This window comes from Chelmon rostratus, chromosome 20 (assembly GCF_017976325.1).
Source record: "Chelmon rostratus isolate fCheRos1 chromosome 20, fCheRos1.pri, whole genome shotgun sequence".
Taxonomy (NCBI): Eukaryota; Metazoa; Chordata; class Actinopteri; order Chaetodontiformes; family Chaetodontidae; genus Chelmon; species Chelmon rostratus.
In genome coordinates, this window is record NC_055677.1 from 23,065,495 (window position 1) to 23,087,337 (window position 21,843).

A 21,843-nucleotide genomic window follows, 5' to 3' on the forward strand; every position below is an offset into this window, starting at 1 on the left:
AATGAAGTCTCTCGGAAAAAGTATGGCAAGGCAGCGGAAACTTGAAAAAGGCTGAAACTTGAGGAAATTTCCCATTCATTTCTTATGGGAAATTTTTCGCAGTTTTTTGCGATTAACTTTGCGAATTATGAATGAATCCTGTCATAAGTACATAGCACACCATTCCTGATCATGCCGCACATTTTGATATATAGTTTGCGAGGGTTTTCTCAAAGTTGCGGGACTAGATTCATGCCAAAATTCTGGCGGAATATGAAAAATAAGAAAAAAAAACGCGAGAGATTACAATAGTGGCTTGAGCTATGCTCTTTGAGCTATAGAGGCGAGTGGCTTTTGCATTACCTCGTGCCACTAATAAAAACCTAAAATGCAGTTAATGAGTACCTGAAACATGTGAGCATACGACAAATTAATTTCAAAATGAGTCAAAAAAGGTATATTAAGTATAAAACTGAAAAAAATAAAATAAAGCTAAACCAAATGTAAAGCACATCAGAATAAAAAATCTCTAACACAGGGAATGCCAGTGTTGCCTTCTCAGATCTTTCACCAGAATCCAGTCAAGGGATGACTCATTTCTCCTTTCCTCAGGGGGGATGGAAGAGCGGCTTTTACTTGGGCTGAATGAACTGTGTACAGTAGGCCACTATGGCCTCACCTACAGAAATCTGTTGTACAGGTCTTGGCCCATAGGCATAATTGTGCCTGTTAAAACCTAATGTGGTGATAAGCCTATAGTAGAGTGGTGTCTGCCCCTCACACACATTAGCACATAGGGGAGACTCAATCCAGTTGTGTCTCTTCCATAATTTTTGTGGGCTTGTTTTTCAACACCCCATTATATCTTTTAACCGTACCACCACTCTGCGGATAATCAACACATTGCTGTCTCAAATCAACTGCTGTTTTTCTTCTGCCAAATTTGAGATTATACTGTTAACAAAATGGGAGTTATTGTCTGATTACAGTTCCGCTGGTATGCCCCACCTTGGAATGACTTCCTGTAACAAATGTTAAGTTATTATGAAATATTACAAAAAGTGATAAAGTGTGTTTAACATGCACGAAAGGCTCAGCACATAAAGCAAGCGAAGGCAAATGAGGAAGTTTGCTTCTTGGCATACAAATGAACAGAAATATACATACAAAACTATATACAGTATATTTCTAGAAACAGAAATTCATGTATATATATATATATATGTGGTCCTGTGTGTTTGTCCCAGACACTGTTATTTTTCTACTTTGAGAAGCTAGCCTGAAGTTGCTATGTTATAACACAAGTTTTAAGAAGAAGAACTTTCTGAATTTCCTGCAGGTCCAGCACAGGGATGTGGTGGCTACCTGTCCTCCCCCATGGGCATGTTTGGCTCTCCAGATCCAAACTTGGATGGGCGCTATGAGCCCCGGATGGACTGCCTGTGGATCATTGACATGCCAGTCAACAGCGCTATCAACCTGACCTTTAACTCCTTTGACCTTGAGAGCTCCTCTACTTGCCGCTACGACTATGTGAAAGTAAAGAACCCACAGACATTGGTTGCTCGTGTGAACTAATGATAAGTCACCAACTAATTATGATTTTGATTTCTACCTTATATTACCTTATATTAATTACAGTTGTGGATTACAGTTAATGAATTTATGCAATTCATGATGTCAAGTGTAACACTAGAATTGGAGAATACTACCTTGACAATAATAACTACTATGACAACAATGGATTTGCTATTTTCTGTTAATGTTTTTAATGTATGTGTATCTCTATCAGGTGTTTGATGGTGACAATATTAATTTTCCTCTGGTTGGAACATTCTGTGGAGACTTCATCCCTTCTTATTTTGTATCGAGCGGAAACTTACTGACTATCCACTTTGTCACTGATAGTTCAGTACAGAGACAAGGCTTCAATGCTACCTACAGAGCTGTGCCATGTAAGACACTTTCCCCCTCTCTCTACTACACTACACTCTACTTGCTACAGAAACAATGCAATTTTCACCTGCAAAGCTTTAAACTATAAGACACCATCTAACTCACTTAAAACCAATTCAAAATGACTTAGTTGAAATACCCATTTGCAGCAGCCTCATTGGCTAGGAGTCCTTTTCAGTCATCACTCATAGGTAGGTTATCTGAGTAGGTGTGGTAAACAGGATGAGAAAGGTAGTTGGAACGATGAAGCCCCTGGGGTGGGCACAGTAGGTGGTATGTAAATATTATTGTTTAATGTGCACTATCTACAGGTGTTGTCTGTGCCATTTTATGCATTAACATTTACTCTGTTCACAACTTGAATAAATTGTATTATTATGTCAATCAAGAAGGCACAGCATGAGTGGCAGCTAGATATAGCAACTTTGACTACTTTTCTTTGTTTTAGCGTTTCTTCATTAGTCTCCGTCAATCGTGCAAACTTAATAATGTACAACTGGTCAGACTAGTTAGCTATTTGCTTTTTACTCTTTTTTGGATTATTTAAAACATTGGGAGATTCATTCAGCCAGGCTCTATCGATTACACTCTGGAACAGCTGTTAGTGCAACATGAACATACTCCCAGTGGAAATACTGGAGAACCCCACAGGAATAAGGAGAAGGAGAAGGGGATGCAGAGCTGGAGCAAACTGCTGTGACAACAAAAGACGAAAAAAACATTCATACAGTCTCTTATTATGAGGAATGTGAGACCTCTCCCTAATAAGATGGAAGAGCTAACAGCCCTAACCAAACCGCAGGGAGTACTGGGAGTGTAGCATTATGTGCTTCACAGAGTTGTGGCTGAATGGACTCGCATGTCATTTTGAACAGATTTCAACTGCTGAAAGTGGACAGGAGAGCGACTGAGAGTGTGATGTTTGTAAACAACAGATGGTGTAACCCAGGAAACATCAGTGTAAAGGAGCAGTGCTGCACAAAAGACATAAAGCTGCTAGTTGTTAGCAGTCGGCCGTATTATCTCCCGAGGGAGTTCTCGCACTTCATCATGATATCGGCGTACATCCCCCCGTTGGCCGATGATGCAGCAGCATGCAAGCTCCTGCACACTGTAACACCTCGTCATCTCTGGAGACTTAAATCACGCTTCCCTGTCTTCAACTCTCCCAACCTTCACCCAGTATGTTAAATGCCACACCAGAGACAATAGAAAATTGGACTTACTGTATGCAAATACGAAGGATGCTTACAGTTTTTCACCCCTCCCCACAATGGGCCATTCTGATCACAATCTAGTTTATCTCCTCCCTGCCTACATACCAATGGTGAATAAACAACTGGCAACTACACGTTATGTGAGAAGATGGTCAGGGATATCCGGTGTGGCACTAAGGGACTGCTTTGACACCACTGACTGGTAAGTGTTGCGCAATCCACACAGGGAGGACATTGACAAGATGACAACCTGCATCATGGACTACATAAATTTCTTTGTGGACATCACTGTGCATACCAGGAAGGAACAGTGTTTTCCAAATAACAAACCCTGGGTGTCCCCAGAACTGAAAACCCTATTGAATGAAAAGAAGAGGGTTTTCAGATCTTAGGACAAAAATAAGCTGAGGAGGGTTCAAAGGGAGCTGAAGAAGGAGATTAGGAGAGGCAAGGACAGCTACAGGAGGAAGCTGGAGGAGCACCTTCAGGGGGACAACGCCAGAGAGTTTTGGAGAGGTCTGAAAACCATCTCTAGATTGAGAGATCTGGAATGGGCTGATGAGCTGAATCTGTTTTTCAACATTCGATTCCCCCCATTCCCTACCCAACCCACCAACTCCCTCCTTACATCACTTAACCCCCCTACACTCTACATCAAAGACTTCATACCCGTCCCCCCACACACTCAACAAGAGTCACCTCCAAGTCCACCCCTCAGTCTCTCTGTAACAACTGATCAGGTGAGGAAGGAACTCAGGGGGATGAAGGAGAGGAAAGCTACTGGAAAGCTCCTTTCCAGGTCCAAAAACTGTGCATCCCAGAGAGCCCAATCACTTCAGGCTACTGTACCTTGCTAGGTCCACAAGGTACAGTAATCTCTCCTTTTCTCCTCACCCTCTACACATCAGACTTCAGGCACAACACTGGCAGTTATCACATCCAGAAGTTCTCTGATGATACAGCTGTCATTGGAAGTGTATCACAGGGGAACTGTCACAGTGGCCTCAGCCTCTTACCTGCTGCCATTCTATTCATCTGTTCACCTGCCCAGCCAGTACTTTTCCAATTTCACTCCCCTCGCCAGCCACGCCCACCTCATCTGATCCTCACCATGACTTCCTGCTTCCTGGTAAATACCTCAGCCTTCTGTCTCTGACTAAGAGTTCTGCCCAGCACATCTGGATTTCTGTCTGCCTGTGATTGGTTGGTGTTCGGTTGACCAAACATTTAAAAAAACTCTGAACTCCATTGAAGATACTGAACTACGTGAGCATTCCCTGCTTACTTGGTTCTTTGCAGCAGTGAAGCTATAGGGAGACTTTATTCTGAGCTTTGAAACTGGGTGGCTACTTCTCTGTGTTTGCGAAGTCTGAGAATAAAGCTGGTAAAGACTGTCTCCATGTTCTGGTGAGACTGCATTCGGGTCCTAACCTCACCCATTACAGGAACCAACAAGAATACAAGGAAGTCATCACCAACTTTGTGAAATGGTGTGAAACGAACCACCTGTACATCCATACCAGCAAGACAAAGGAGATAGTGATACATTTCTGCAGGAAGGTGCCACAGACTACACCAGTGAGCATCCATGGTTTGGACATTAAGATCGTGGGGGGAGTACAAATACCTGAGAGTTAAAAGCTTCCAGTTCACTTAACTAAAGGCTTTCTCTGTGTCCAGGGAGGCAATGTATAGTAGCTGCAAACTTGAACCCAAAAGCAACAACTCGGAGACTGGCATGTTGAGATAAAAGTGGACTCTCCTTAATGGGTCTGAGTCTAGAGACATGGAATTTTGGATGGATCTGCACAGAGTGAGGAGGCAGACTGCAGTTAAGTTGATGGCCTTGGAGATGGGGAAGGGACCCATGGACCATGGAGCCAACTTCAAAGACCCCATCATCAGATGTAAACCATACGTGGATAGCGACACATTCAGCCAGGGATGTAGCAGGGGGTAGGAATACAGCATCAGGTGCCACTGCTCTGACCATAGCCAGATGTGCAAAGAAGAGCAGAGTGGGCCTGCAACGAGATGTGGCAGCAATGACACATGAAACCTTCGAGAGGAGATGCTTGGACCAGGACGAGGTTCTACATGTTGAGAGACAACACATTGTCATCTCTATCTCTTTGTTATTTCTTTTGGATTGGCTGACAAACAGTGGCCTGGTCAGAGCTATTGTTCTAGGTGCAAAAAGGGTAAGCTGCAACAAAGACACAGTTACAGGAGCAGGCACTGTGAGCTGGGAAAGAATGAGCTTGCTAGACCTTGGCCTGATCAAGTCAGCTCTGAGACATGAAAATGACCTTTCTCTGCCCTGACAAAGAGTTCTCCAGAAGCCTCTGGAGGACACACATCTGCTTGGATCTGGACAAGATTTGAACAGTTCTCTGGCAACATTATTGATCCAGGCTTCGAAAACTGCAGGAGCATTATTGAGACCAAAAGGAATGACGAAATATTCATAATGATCATGAGGAGTGTTGAAGGCAGTTTCCACTCATTCCCTGAAGCACCTCCCAGCAGTCGAGGGGAGTTTAAGTCTCGTGATGCTCAGTTATATTTGTTGTCACTCTTATGAAAAGTGGTGTTAGGATGGTCCAAAGTTGTCTGTAGAACTCAGCAGGGAATAGTTAGCCATTCATATTAGGCATCAATCGAGGGCAGCAGACACTAGGTTGATGCTATTGCGAAAGGAGTTGATGTTGTCTTTGTTTATGGTCTTATCTGCTGAAGGTTGGCATAGAACTTTCTAAGATTTTATTTATATCCATGCAATTGGGAATTTCCCGCTTCCCTTGCATTTTACGCTAAGTTATTACAAATTTGTGAATCACATGTAACTACGATACTTTGATAATTTTGTGCATTTTCCAAACCTTTCTATGCATCTGCCTTCCCTCAGTGGTTTGCGGCGGGACTCTGAATGCCACAACCACCATTCAGACCCTGAACTCACCATCCTTCCCACATGCCTATCCCCCTTACACCTCCTGCCGCTGGACCCTGGATGCTCCGGCCCAGGAAACCATCCATGTGTCAATCCAGACCTTTGTCCTCCAGCCCAACCAGAGCTGCTCAACAAACTACCTGGAGATTAAGGATTGGCCTATGGTGAGTCCAGACAAGGACTTGACCAAACAGTGCTGTTATCATAAGCAACAAAACATACCGATGGGACACATGAGCAGCAGTTCCAAAAGGAAACAAACTCAGATAAACAGTTCTATTTTTGTAGATCAATCCGTAATTTACCTTTTTTTGTATATACACAATTTATTCACAGCAAGGATACTTCAACATGTAGGCTGCCAAGGGATCAAACAACTGTCCTACTGATAGGTGGACAGATTTCGAATGAAAATTCATTTGCAAGTTGAGTGAGTTCTGTGGCATAGGTTAGGAGTTTTTGTCATGAGGGGTTTTTGCAATCTTTTTTTGTTTGCCAAAAATAGGCCTCATGTAGAAGGGCAGCTATAGTTTTGATGTGGGAATAATGATGCACTCATCATTATTCCCACATCAACACTACTACACTGTGTACAGCAGTTCTCTTCTTGCTACACAAAACTACAACTACCCCATCAGTGGAACTGTAGTGCTCTGAAGCCAGTTAGACACATGGTGACAGGTGGTTTTGTTGAGGCGTGGTTAGGACAGCCTCAGTGTTGGCCAGGTTTTTGTCTTGAGACAATCTGGCAGCTCGCAATCTGAGCAAGGATGCAGCACAGATTGAAGTGTAATCATTCTACAGAACCCATCTCTGATTCAGGTCATATGGAGCACTTGGACTTGGTCATCACCAACATGTACACAACCCCACAACAATGTATTGTAATGCAGTCACATAGTCTACACAGTCAGTTTGTCTTCTGAGAAAGACACCAAGTCATGCAGTACTTGACTTACCTGGTGTCACACGGAGCTTTCAAATAATGACTGGTTTTGAGGCTCGACCACTCCTCTATCTACTTTGACGGCCAGTCACTGTCAAAATAGATAGAGGAGGACATGTGTAACATACCTATGTTTTAAGTCCTTTTCACTCCCTGATGGCTGTGGGAAAATCAAGACTCTCATACTGATTTGTAGACCACACAATGCGCACACTTGCGTAAATATATACACCGCTTTATATACACTGCTTGAAAAGTCAGTCCAGTTGTTTAGTCTACACCAGAGTTTGACTCACAACGTTCTCCCCAGCCTTAACGAACCAATCCAAATGGGTAAATGCCCCAGAGTATGTTTAAACAAGTTTAGTGTAAAAGCACCCATAATCACAGTAGAGAGGTGAGGTTTATCAGATTTATCAATAAACACCTCATGCACCATCACAACATTATAACATTCATTCTAATTGAGGTGATTCTTGTGTTTCCAGGGAGACTATGGGCAGTCACATAAGTTTTGTGCATTGGATGGTCATCCACTAGACTTCTACAGCTACAGCAGAACGATCCTCCTGCACTTCAAATCTGACACCTTCATGACAGGAAATGGCCTGAGTTTCACCTATAAGATCGCCAGTAAGTACCTGCATTAAACCTGTCACAAGATGAGAAACAGAAGCAAAATATCTTACTATGCTATTACCTAGTTGTAGTTGTATATCTTTTATATATTTAAATCAACAGCTTAGGGCTTCATAGGCACATGTGTGCGAGTTTGGTTTAAAAAAGAGAGATATTAATGTATATTAATCTATGAAAACTTTAAACCACATGTGCCAGTAGCTGGCTGCCAGTAGAAGGCATATTATACCATCTCACCAGTCAACACAGCTTCACTGACTGACACTTAGTTCAAGATTCAAGATTGCCTTTATTGTCATTGAGCATTGACATGTCAACTAAATTTGCATTGCAACCCCTGTGTTAGAAACAAAGATAATGAGAAAGATGAGATCAATGTTATCTTTTTTGAAAGGTTGGGGCACCCAAATTACACAAAAACATCTTGGGATTTTTTCCCCTTTTCCCCTAGTGGTCCATGCAGATAGTTTGGGTTTAATTTTCAGGTTTTGCAATATCTTCCTACAACCCAATACAGTGGAGAATTTAATTTGTGCTGTTCTTAGCATTGGACAACATTCAACCTCTCTTTCCAGATTCAGAATCTCTGTTTCTCTGGAAAATCCACAGAACATACACAGTTTTCATTTATTTGAAGAAATAGTCCCAATGAAAACTGCACAATAATTTTTCAAACAACATCAGGTTAGACACACAGCGAGATGGTCGCATCACACTGATCTCCTGCCTGCTAACCTCCTCCTATTGAAATTTCGACTTTCCTAACAACTTAAACTTGTTGCATTGTTTTGATTAACCACCGCAAACAATGGCAACACAGAAGAAACTAGCAAATTCGCCTCAAAAACAGCAAGACAGCAGTAAGCGATTCAAGGCTAACGCTAGCACAAGCCAGCCCGACCATGATAGCGTGGCTATACTAATCCGGCAAACTGTTGACGCCCAGAGAGACTCGCTAAGTGACATGGTAGCCAGCATGCTAGCAGGAGCACTAGAGACGGCACTGGGTCCGCTCGAAAAGCTTGTCTGAAAATGTTGAGTTACTCCGTTCGCTAAGTGCTGAGATAACCACGCATGCCAAAAACATGGAAAACTTGACGTCTAAAGTGGATGCACTTCAGGGTAATATAAGGTAGGTTAAGAAAGACACCAACCACTGCCTCTCAGAAATCGAGAAGCTGCAAAAGAAAACCAACGAACGTGAAGATCGTGGGAGAAGAAACAATGTGAGGTTAGTTAACCTACCACAGGGGATGGAAGGTGATGATCCCATTGGCTTTCTCAAAAAAATGCTCCCAACCTGGATTCCGGAGCTGGCGACATCCTCATCCCCTCAGCTGGATATTGACAGAACACACCGAATCGACTCCAGCAACACAGCCAAGCCCCGTACGATGATATTCGACTGCTGCGATACCCTGATTGGCAAGCCATACTTTAAGGTGCGAGAAAGGCAAAGCCATGCCTCCCAGATGGCACCCGCTTGGAGTTTTACACTGACTACAGCCCCGGGACAACTCAACAAAGAAGCGCCTTCAAAGGAATTAGAGCCAAACTTAGGCAGAAAGGAATCGACAATTTCCTTATTTACCCAGCAGTCCTGAGAGTTAACGTGCAGGGACAAAAGATGTCCTTTGATTCAGCAAGGGAGGCTGAGCATTTCTTTTCACATGCCAGTCCGGAGAGCGCCGCTGCAGGTCCACCTGAGAAAACCAAAGCCAGGGCATCTCTGCGTTTTACAGATCCATCTGATATGGAGGTTTGAGTCAGCTCCCCACGTGAAACTACCAGCCAGACTTTTTCTGAGGTTTGGGTTTGCATCGATATATGCCAGATTTCTTTTCTCTCCCTTTTTTTTTTTCCCCACCCATGCACTCTGACACGTGTTGCTGTCATGATGGAGTTGATTGAATGAGTTTAAAGGAGTCTCTCTCATATTTCATTTACTTTTGTGAATTTGTTAAATTGTTAAATTAATTCTCTATTTGCTCAATGCAGGACACCGAGACAGTTAATTTTGGGCTACTATAAGGGAATATGTGTCTTTTAATTTTAATCTATTTGTTAGTTTTTGCTTGTTTGTTTGTTTTTTTCCTCCTCTTGTTCAAATAACGCAAAGATTTTGGGGTGATCCAAATGTAATTAAGTATTTTTTTTTCTTCTTTTTATTGTTATCATTATTATTATATTTTAATTTCATTTTATCTTATTATTTTTTATATATATACACAGGTTAAATATGTCTGACTGGTCAATCATTTTACTTTAGCTGTCAGGTTTCTATTGATGTATGTCATGCTCCAGGTTGGTTTGGTACTACAGGTGGTGCATCCAAACACCAAAAACACTAGTATTCAAAAGTTCACTATTGTTAACAAGTTTAAGCACTGTACTGTACAGCTTAGGAAGAGGGTTTGAAGGCAAAGTTCAATGTTAGACATCGCCTTGTGTTCGTCACTGACGCTAAAGTGGGTTTAGGGAACGGGGAGGGGGCGCCAAGGAGCGCTAACCACACATGGTCTTCTTTTTCCTTTTATTGTTACCTGCAGCACCCTTTGTGTGTAGTCACACGTTGGCACTTACTACAGATATGTCCTTACTTTTTTATGCTCTGCGTGCTTTCAATCCCTTATCCAGGCTTGAAGCCCATTGACAATGGCTAGTTACAAAGTCTTGTCACTCAATGCCAGGGGCTTAAATTCACCATTTAAACTGACAAAAATTTTAGATTTTCTTCACAGAAAACATGTAGATATTGCACTTTTATACAGGAGATTACAGATTGTACGTCAGATTACAGAGCAGATTTTACAAACCAGTGGCTGCTTCAGGAGATGGCTCTCGCACAAAGGGTGTTGTGATTCTTATGAAACGCAAACTCAATATATGTATACAGGTGATCAGTACAGATGCTACAGGGAGGTTGGCATACTGTGGTACATCTATACAAGGCACAAAAGTAGCTTTTGTAAGTATTACGCACCCACAATCTATGAGGCAGCTTTTTGCCCTCGAATCACCAAAGACTTACTGTGTCTGAGTGATTACCTTCTCATTTTTGGTGCAGATATAAATACCTTTTTTGATAGTAATCTAGACAGGACAAGTACTTCAGTATCCAATATTCAAGCAGCTTCATCTAAATCATTACGACATCTTCTTAGAGACCTGAACCTTGTAGATATTTGGTGGCAGCAGAATTTTTCCCCCATCACAAAATGTCTTCCAGAATAGATTACATCCTATCTTCTGCTCAGCTGTTTTCAACTGCAGAATCTATTGATTTTCTGCCCAGGCACCAATCAGATCATAATCCAGTTTTAGCTAATTTGAACTTTGACTCTATTAAAAGAAAATTGTCCAGATGGAGATTTAATGCTGCTCTGCTTCAGAACAAAGAATATCTTGCTCAGGTGGAACCTAAACTAGTTGAGTTTATTGATATTAATAAAAACAGTGTGTCGGACCCAATGCTGGTATGGGCTTCAATAAAAGGGTTTCTGCGGGACAATGCTATTTCATTCTCATCACAACTCCAAAGATCCAGACAGCAACAAATCTCTAACCTAGAACAAAAATGTAAAACATTAGAGGAGGAACTAAACCGCAACTATACCCGAGAAAAAGAATATGAACTAAAAGTTGAGCAAGCAGAACTGAATAATTTGTTGAAGTATAGGGTTGAGTATTTAATGCATAGTACCAAACATAAGTACTACTCAGAAGGGAGTAAACCAAGTCGTCTCTTGGCTCTTACTCTTAAACATCAAGCGAGTAAGATGTCTTTAACCACAATAAAATGCCCAGTGAGGGGACTGGTGTCTACTACCCCAGAAATTAATGAAACGCACAAATTTTTTTTTTTTATTATTTTTACTTGACTCTACTCCTTTGAAACAGACACTTCACAGGAAAAAATTGATGCTTTCTTCACTGGTCTAGATCTTCCCACATTATCACAGGAAGATTCAAAGAGACTTGATACGCCGATTTCTTTAGATGAACTTTTGGCAGCTTTAAAATCCACTAATAAAGGCCGCTCCCCAGGCATTGACGGCTTACCAGCCGAACTATACCTGGCACTCTGGCCATTGGAAAAGGTTGCTCTTATAGAGGCCTAAATACAGCACTTATCACAGTAAAACCTAAAGCAGGTAAAGACCCATTAGAATGCTCCAACCATAGACCGATCGCACTGATTAATGCAGATCTGAAGATGTATGCCAAAGTCCTAGCTTTGCGCTTAGAAAAAGTTGTAGGGGGTCTGATAAATCCAGACCAAGCAGAATTTATGAAGGGCCATTTAGCCTCAGATAATATCCGACGTTTGCTACACGTTATTGGGGAAGTAGAAAAGAATCACTCACCCAGTGGATTGCTATTTGTCGATGCTGAAAAAGCTTTTGACAGGCTAGAGTGGCACTTTCTCTGGAGAACACTTCATCCAACTTTGGACCAGCATTTATTAGGATGATACAAGTTTTGTATGCTAACCCCTCAGCTCGAGTTTTTAATGGGGGAAGTTTTTCGGAGATTTTTGAAATATGCCGTGGTTCAAGACAGGGTTGTCCCTTATCCCCACTTCTTTTCAACCTCTCTCTGGAACCCTTGGCTCAGACAATAAGGAACAGCACATCTATCTCCCCAATAAAAATAGGTGCCTCTGCCCACTCTATATCATTATACGCAGATGATACTCTCATATTTATGTCAGATTTACAGACCTCCCTCCCAAATGTAATTGAAATATTGAGAAATTGCGAGATGCTATCTGGATTTAAGATCAACTTCTCTAAATCAATGTTGATGCTGCTCAATGCTGAATGAGATAAACTTACAATTCCACAAGGAATCAAAATTCCTCAACAAGTAACTTATTTAGGAGTCCCAATAAGCAAGTCACTATCATCTGTGGCCAGGATCAATTAGACAAATATATTCAGAAAGATAGAGAGCGATATCAACAGGTGGATGCACTTGCCAGCATCGGTCCCGTCACGCATATCCACTGTAAAAATTAAAATTTTGCCAAGGATTAACGTAATCAGTTCTATGCTGTCCCTAGCTCCACCAGCAAACTACTGGTTAAAACTAGATTCTCTCCTGAGCAAATTTATTTGGAATGGCAAGCGACCTCGCATCAAATGGACAACATTACAGCTGAAAAAGTCACAAGGGGGCTGGGCTTGTCCAAATTTTAAAATATATCACCTTGGAAAGATATAGAAAGGGAATTGATAGCCCCAATGAGATTGCAGGACCTTCTGTTTTCTGGTATTTCACACAAAAAATTTTCCCTACTCTATGGACCTATAGTAACATATATGTTGCAATCCTGATTCCTGATTCCTGATTCAAAATAGTTGAACGATTTATAGGATACAAGAAGAAATGGCACCAAATCTCCCCTATTTGGCAGAACTTTAATCTACTGACAGGTGGTAAGCCTTTTGTTCAGGACACATGGGCACAAAAGGGCATACAAGTCCTCAAGATCTAAATGGAGATGAATCTTTACTTAATTTTCAAGACCTTGTTGATCGATACAATATCTCCCAAAACTCTTTGTTTTACTATTTCAACATACCGAATTCCATGGGGCTCTGAATTGAAGGCTCACCCAGTTGTGGATATAGTTCTGAATGCACCTAGGAGGATTGTATCTCATGTTTATTCTTGCCTCATTTCATGCCCAACTGTCTCTATTTCTGGCAAAAAAGAGTGGGAAAAAGACATTATCCACCTCGGGACAATGATAAATTGGGATACAGTATGGAACAATGTGACAAGATCTTCTAAATATCCCAATCATCAATTTATTCACCAGAAAATATGTCACGGGACTTACATGACCACAAGGAAAAGACATTCGATGGGTCTATCGTCTCATCCATACTGTACCTTTTGCCAACAGGCCACTCTGGGAACATTCATTCATACCCTCTGGGATTGCCCTGAGGTATATAACTTCTGGACACAAGTGGTGGACACTATCTCTTCGCTGATTGGTGTGCAATTACCCATGGAACCTGCTTTGCACCTCCTTAATGATGACTCAACACTCCCAATTGCAGAGAGGGCACGCAAACTGTGGTTAACTGGTTTGACAGCTGCTAAAAAGATAATTGTTCAGCGTTGGATACCACCTCATGCTCTCTCATTTAAACACTGCTTAAAATGAGAGAGGACCATACCTGAGCTGCTATATGCATAATGCTTTGTATGTCCTTCCTTAAAATAAAAACATTCAGTTATAAAAAAAAAATTGTTTTTCAAACAGCACACATAATGGATACTGATGGCGCTGGATGACCAGCAGCTGGTTGTGGTTGCTCTGACCCAAAAGGGTCTTACTCTTCCTTTTTTCTTTTGTAAATAGACATTTTCTTTATCTTTCTTTAAGGTGGGTGAAGCATTGTGCAACTGTGCATGTGGGAAACCCACTTTTATTACACTTTTATTTTGTTTGGCATTGTTTTTTGCATTTTTTGGATCCGCGTCTGGGAACCCTTTTGGATTCAGCGACAGCTCCGAGCGTCCCACGTACACACGTATGCAGACAAGCCCGTTGTCCCAACGGAGATACGGAGTAAAAGGAGAGGCTGCAGAGGAGGACGCAAGAAGGGGAGGACTTATATTCCCTCTGTCATCATGGGAAAAGCCTGCTCCATCTCTAACAAGATGGAGGAGCTGGCTGTGCTAACCCGGCAGCAGAGGAAGTACCGGGAGTGCAGCCTCATGTGTTTCTCGGAGACGTGGCTGAATGGACTGATACCGGACTCTGTGGTTCCTCTGAAGGGATTTGCAGTTGCGCACGTGGACCAGAGTGCGGCGGAGAGCGGTAAGAAGAAAGGAGGGGTGCTGGCAGTGTATGTGAATGAGCGCTGGTGCAACCCTGCGAACGTGCACGTGAAGGAACAGCTGTGCACACAGGGCCTGGAGCAGCTCCTTGTGGCCATGCGGCCATACTATCTACAGCGGGAGTTTTCGCACGTGATTGTGTTTTGCGTGTACATTTCTCCTTCGGCGGAGGCTTCGGCTGCGTGTGAGCGGCTCCACAGCGCTGTCAGCCAGATCCAGACGCGCCACCCCCGAGCCCTGCTGCTGATCAGTGGGGACTGCAATCACGCTTCTCTCTACGCCTCTCTCCCAACATTCACACAGTATGTTATGTGTCATACGAGGGACAATAAGACACTGGACCTGCTGTATGCAAATGTAAAGGAGGCTTACACCTCCACCCCCCTCCCCCACCTTGGGTAGGTCTGACCATGACCTTATTCTTCTGCTCCCCAAAAAACACCCAGGTTGCGAAAGGAACCCGTGCAGAAGAGGACTGTGAAAGTGTGGACTGAGGAGGCTAATGAGAGACTGAGGGACTCTTTTAAGACCACAGACTGGAGCATGCTCTGCAGGCCTTATGGAGATGACATCGAAGGCCTCACACACTGCATCATGGACTACATCAACTTCTGTGTGGACAGCACTGTGCCAACTCGCAGGGTACGGTGCTTTTCCAACAACCACCCCTGGGTCACCCCTGAACTCAAAGCCCTCCTGGGGCAGGCCAAAAGAGATTATGGGAAGAAGCTGGAGAAGAAGCTAGCCCAGAACAACGTGCGGGACGTGTGGAGAGGACTGAAGAACATCTCTGGATTTGGACAGTGTGCCAGAGGGACAGCTGATGGAGACCAGTGCTGGGCGGATGAATTAAACTGCAACTTCAACAGATTTGATTCTCCCCGACCCCCTCTGCCCCCCTTCCTGCTCCCCCCTCTTCACACTATTCCAGCACAGAGGCCACTTTCCTCCTCCCCAGACCATCTTCACCTGCCCCCTTCTCCCCCACACCCACACGGACTGTTCCCAGTCCCTCTCAGCCCCACACCCTCTGCAGCGCACCCCAGTCCCCCCCTCACTCCCCCCCTCCATCACATCAAGTGAGGAGAGAGCTGAGGCGACTGAAGCAGTGGAAATCTGCAGAACCAGATGGCATCAGCCCCAGGCTGGTGAGGATCTGTGCGGACCAGCTCTGTTAGGTCGTCTGCCACCTCTACAACCTAAGCCTCAGCCTGGAGAAGGTCCCTGTCTTGTGGAAGACCTCCTGTTTGATCCTGGTTCCTGAAACAACACACGCCAAGGAACTGGCCCACTACAAACCAGTCGCCCTGACCTCCCACCTCATGAAGACCATGGAGAGGCTCCTCCTCAGCCACTGCTATCCTCTACACTGTCATCTGCTGGGCCCTGGGCAGCACAAAGCGGGACAGGAAGAGACTAAACAAGCTGGTCAGGAGGGCCAGCTCTGCCCTGGGTTGCTCACTGGACTCTGTGGCGGAGGTGGGTGAGAGGAGGCTGTTGGCCAAGCTCACAGCCATTATGGACAATAGTTCTCACCCACTGCATTGGACTGTGAGCAGCTCTTTCAGTGGCCGACTAAGCCACCCTCAATGCAGGAAGGAGCACTACCGCAGGTCATTCATTCCCACCGCTGTCAGACTGTACAACTCATATGTAAAGTTATCATGTGCAATAAACTCTGTTCCTCTGTGATTACAAACATCCTAATACACTGCTACTCCAGATCCACTAGTGCAGTGCAAAATGACACTTTCATTTTCCTTAAACTTCCTGTCCATAATAAACAATCCTGATCACCCACTGCACAGCACTATCTCCAGGCAGAGGAGCAGCTTCATTGACAGACTGCTGTCATTGTCCTGCTCTACGGACAGACTGAAAAGATGGTTCCTCCCCCACTCCGTACGGCTCTTCAACACCTCTCGGGGAGGGCGACAAAAACAATAATCAACACAACAACTCTGAACTCACCACACACTTACACCACACACCATGGACACACGCACTTTATAACACACAAATCTATATGCTGGACTCATCACACACACATCTAAATGCTGGACCCAAGTGTTGCACACTGTTATTTTGCACAACTGCACTACTGTGCCCATATTTAACTGCTTGAATGTTTATCCTGTATTACAGATGTTTATCCGGTCTAGACAGATGTTCAGATGTTTATTCTGTATAGCCAGACCTGCTACTGCTACTAACAATATATTGTTAGTTTGTATTTTGTATTGTATTTTGCCACTTACTTGAAAGTTGTTCTTTACTTAAAAGTTGATCTCTACTTGAAAGTTGTTCATCACTTGTAAGTTGTTCATTACTTGAAAGTTGTTCTTTACTTGAAAGTAGTTCTTGTTCTTATTTGCATGCCCTTGTGTGTCCACCTTTTGAGCTGCTGGAACTGCAAATTTCTCTTTGGAGATGAATAAAGTATCTATCTATCTATCTATCATAGAAAACCACGTTTTTTTATTTGTTTGCACTGTTGTAATTTATTGTTCTTATTTGCACCTCCATTTGCTTCTGTAAAAGTAAATTTCTCCAGTGTGAGATCAATAAAGTCTATCTGGAAGTTGGTTGTAGATTAGTGCACTAATTATGTTGTGGTGGTCTCTAGGCTGTAGCAGAACCTATGAACAGGAATATGGCTACCTGAAGAGTCCGGGCTGGCCTGACATTTACCCCCACAACATGGACTGCACAATCATCCTGAAGGCACCACAGAACAGCTACATATCCTTCTTCTTCAACAATTTTGATGTGGAGAGCCACAGCAACTGCGAATTTGACTACCTGGAGGTGAGACAACTACCACATGCAGAGACACACACACAAACACACACACTTTGAATGACTATACACATTATTTAGTGCCTTCATGTTATTCAGACTTTATGTTGAAACAGTAAAGCCCCCCCTTGTCACAATGTTTTAAGCACACGATTGTCTTAAATATCCCATTGCTATACAATTAAGATTTCTCTTTATCAGAACTTAGGGATCTAAACCAGGAAAAACAACCCCAGACCAAAATTGTGTGTCCACATACATTTGGCCATATAGTAAGTCTGCTCCACTTGATTGTCTCTCAGATCCGGAATGGCAGTGCAATGGACTCTCCACTGATTGATCGGTTCTGTGGCAGCACCCTGCCCAGCCCCATCTTCTCACAATTCAACTTGCTCTACATACGCTTCAAGAGCGACTTCTCCCACGCCCGGGATGGCTTTGAGGCCACATGGACATCCTCCTCTCATGGTCAGAACTGAACTGTTCATACAAATGATTTAAAACCAGGTTCCATGAAACATCAAGAGGTTAGAGGTTTTTATTCCAACCAAAGACTAAGAGAGTTGCTGTCACAAATGAATTAATCTTACACTAAGAGAAATGATTTTAAGTCTTATGTAATGTCCCAAAAAAATGATGGACACACAACTGCGTGTGTGTGTATGCTTGTCTGCATTCTGAACAGTCAAGAACTATTGTGTGGCTAGATAAAAGAAAGAAAACTATGGAAAAGTATAGTAGTGGAGTTAAGTAAAACAAAAAAGAGAGATAGATAGTTAGGTGTTGCTTAGCTCTCTACAGCATGGTGGTTTCAAGCATGTGTATGGTGTTGTACAAGGGCATGAGAGTGAACCTCAGCAGAGTCTCTTCTTGTTTACGGTGAAGCTGGCTGTGCCTGTTTTCGTGTTGTTTTTGTCGTCCTTGTTCATGGTGCAGATTCTGCCGTTCAATGAAGCAATGTATTTTTTCAGATGATCCAGGATGTCTGTTAATATATTCCGACTTTTGAATGTAAAATAGGGGACAATAGATGAGGAAATATGGAAGAGGTTTTATGTCCAAGGAGAGATTTGTTTAGATCAGTGGTCCAGCAGCTGGGGGCCGCCACCTCTGATCTCGTGCCATGTCATGAGCGTTTTAGTCAAAGTGGCATCACAGCACCTCACAGTCCAATACCTTGCTTCAAGAGAATCTTGACATTACGGTTATTCCATCTATCCTAGTCTGCCACTGCATATCAGGTGAACTGTTGATTTAGCAATTTCACTTGGATTTTATCCAGTACAGTGCAATAAACAGACACAAAATTACATGTATTATTCTGAAGGTCATGGAACATGGATCTCTTTACACTGGTAACTGTGATCTTGCCTATTTGTTTATGTTTAGTCAAACAGTTCTGGAAGATTTACACTTTGTTTTTTGTGTATACAGAATGTAAAACTAGAGGAGCAGAGGTATAGAAGCCATATATCCTTCTATATTGCTTTGACTTTGTCTTTTTTCCTAGGTTATAACTTGTGTGTGTCTTTGTGGTAGGTGTTTTTGTAAGATTTAATTTTTCCTACTTTTGAGACGGATTATTACTGCCCTTATATTGCTCGGAAGCAGTAGAAATTGCTCATGTTCTTCCTATTTGCTAACCCTGCTTTTCTTTTGGCTTAAGCATCTTTGCTTAATATGTTTGTGTCCTAGGTTGTGGTGGCACTCTGTATGGAGACCATGGTTCATTCTCAAGTCCCAACTACCCAGGTACCTATCCCAATGGGACCCACTGTGAATGGGGCATCATGGCACCCAGAGGTCGTGTGGTCACTATCACCTTCGCCCAGATCAGTATTGATGACCCTGGAAATTGCCAGCACAACTTCTTGAAGTTATATGATGGCCCAGACACATTCTCACTGCCCGTTGGACCTTACTGTGGAGTGGTATGTAACCCAAGAAAGCAGTCACTACTTCAGCTGTAATGTAGCAGATTTAGAGGAATATTTACTATGCCTGTAATGGCAGGGACAAAACCTTTTTCAGCGTTATCAGTGCAGGTCCATCAATATCATTTGTTTGAATGAAGTACCTCTAAATAAGATCTGATGCAGTATCAGTAGGAAATGTTGGGATTTGCAGTAACTTAATTCAGCTTTGATTTAATGCTCATTAATAGAAAAAAATGACATAGTGTCACAAACGGCATTTGAGAACAAGTGTGTGAGTATTACTGGCTGCTTCATTCATGTTGCACTGGACTGGAGCTACTATGAGACATTAAAAGTCAGGAAACATAGGCAGGAGGCCACTCAAGGAAACAATTTTGAATTAAAAAAAATGTTGGATTATTGCGCTCTTTTCTTGTGTTATAATGCTGAACAGAGAGCTGTAGTTAAGTTACTTTGTGATATGTCTTTCAGTTTCTGTTTTTGTCTCTCTGTCCATCTTTCTCTACCTCACTGTTTCTCCCTGCTGTATAGTCGCTCTCAACTGGTGTGTATCTGAAAAAATATTGCTGCACATTTTTCAGACATTAAATGTAAGATGCTGTTTCGCATGTAGCAGTGATCAGTCTGCAGTGAATTCATGGGCAGCAGCTTTTTGTATTAATTTCCATAGAGTACACATTATAGCAGAGGTGTCCAAACTATGGCCCACGGGCCAACTGCAGCCCACAGTCCATTTTTAATTGGCCCGCAAGAAATGTTAATTTTTTTTTTAAGTAGAATAGAATATGGCCCGGTCTTGAAACTTTTGCCTGAGTGTATTGCACTTCTTAGTTTTAACACCAGGGGGAGTTACTGTTGAACAAGGCAACTGCCCCAACAAAAAAGGACAATCACAGAACAAATTTACCCCAGGTCACCTAACATGGCAGAACAAAAGAAAAGTAGAAGGCTCAAGGCAGCATCATTGCTCCCACTGAGTGCAATGCCGTTCCCACTTTAGCTGAGTTAATAATATATTTCACAGTATCCGTGTGTTAATAAGCATGCATGCACATAACTAGTATGCAGGTACACGTGCCACAAATATCAATAATGCCGCATCAGTTCTGTCACTACTCTGCAGTTGAGCACCACTTTCTTATATGCGTGTTCTTGTTAACACACAGAGGACACATCACTGTGCACAGCCCACACACTGTCCAAAATCAACTGATCTCAACTGATGCAGATTTGTTCACTCCTTGATCAAAGTGACATTTGTCCAGATTTTTGGCACGAGTGGCATCGGATCAGCACTGCAGCTGGGTGGTCAGTGCCTTGACCGATTTAAATACCCATCACAGCTGATACTCACCAGAATAACTGACTAAAATTATATGCACTCCTGTTATTATTAAGTCCAGTTCAGTCTGTCAATTTTTATAACAGTTTCTTACAAACGAAAGAAGAAATCTGAGAATAAGCTGCCAACCCTTTTTCTGAATAAATCAATAAAAATGCATTTATGGAAAGCTGTGATAAAGTTTTTTTTTTTTTTTTCTGTAATCATATTTAACAATATTGCATATTTGACCAACTTTGAATTGATTTTTCTAACTTTAATACACTAAAGGTGAGGGTATATACCTCACCTCTAGAAAGTGGGCCAGCCCTGCATTATAGCATCTAATAGACAGCATACATATCTCTGTATATTGAGTCTATAAGGATTGATTGGTTGTTTCAGTGTACAAATATGTTATTTGTTTCTCCTCTGTCTGTTTATTCAGGGAGCCACCATTGCTCCATTCACAGCCTCCTCCCATCAAGTCTACATCGTTTTCCAAGCCCAGTATACCACCCTGCCTTCGGGGTTCAGACTCACCTGGAGCAGCTGAAAGAATGGCCTTCTTCACACACACATACACACACAAACAATTGCTGACTGATTTCCTAATCATGTTAAAAGGTAAACACCTACTGTGCATTATTTTTTTTTAATCAATATGAATAATAAATATATATTGTCATATTAAATAAATAATCAATGAAGTACAAGGTGGCTAGTCATTTGTCTTTAAGATGTTAATTTTACTTTTATCATATTAATTTTAAACCAGAGTTCTACAGCTGACCTGCTCAGAGACAAACGCTGGACGAACAAGCATTGTCCGTCCAGTGTTGTTGTTGTCTGGATCATGTTCATCATGATCCAGACAACATCAAGTCAAGGCACTGGAGAAATCAAGGGACATGATGCTCACAGTGCTGCCAGCTTTGGGATGGGAGGATAACTCTACTGGTTGACCAATGGCTGGGAGCTAAACTAAATAGCTGTCATAATTTAGAAGCAACTGAAGGAGTGTGAAAAATGGCTGGGAAAATAAAAGGATTAACTTAAAAAAAACTGGCAGAAGTCATTGTTTTTTGAAAATGATGTCCTCATTTAGAATTTGATGAGAGCAACACATTTCCAAAAAGTTGTGACAGTGACAACAAAAGACTGGAAAAGCTGTGAAATGCTAAAAGAAACCTGGTGGAACATCTCACAGTGAATTAGGTTAACTGGCAACAGTT

The 21,843-nt window shown here is 42.5% G+C and overlaps 1 protein-coding gene across 1 annotated transcript in view; it reads left to right on the forward strand.

Annotated features, from left to right (window-relative positions):
• The window catches only part of cubn (cubilin (intrinsic factor-cobalamin receptor)), a 144,549-nt gene extending 123,385 nt beyond the window's left edge, over positions 1 to 21,164 (forward strand). The window contains exons 60-67 of the mRNA XM_041961353.1: positions 1,319 to 1,518; positions 1,772 to 1,934; positions 6,061 to 6,269; positions 7,540 to 7,684; positions 17,178 to 17,359; positions 17,653 to 17,818; positions 19,046 to 19,285; positions 21,061 to 21,164. Of these exons, the coding sequence (XP_041817287.1) occupies positions 1,319 to 1,518; positions 1,772 to 1,934; positions 6,061 to 6,269; positions 7,540 to 7,684; positions 17,178 to 17,359; positions 17,653 to 17,818; positions 19,046 to 19,285; positions 21,061 to 21,164 (1,409 nt within the window). The remainder of the gene's footprint in view (positions 1 to 1,318; positions 1,519 to 1,771; positions 1,935 to 6,060; positions 6,270 to 7,539; positions 7,685 to 17,177; positions 17,360 to 17,652; positions 17,819 to 19,045; positions 19,286 to 21,060) is intronic.
• Positions 21,165 to 21,843: the final 679 nt, after the last annotated feature.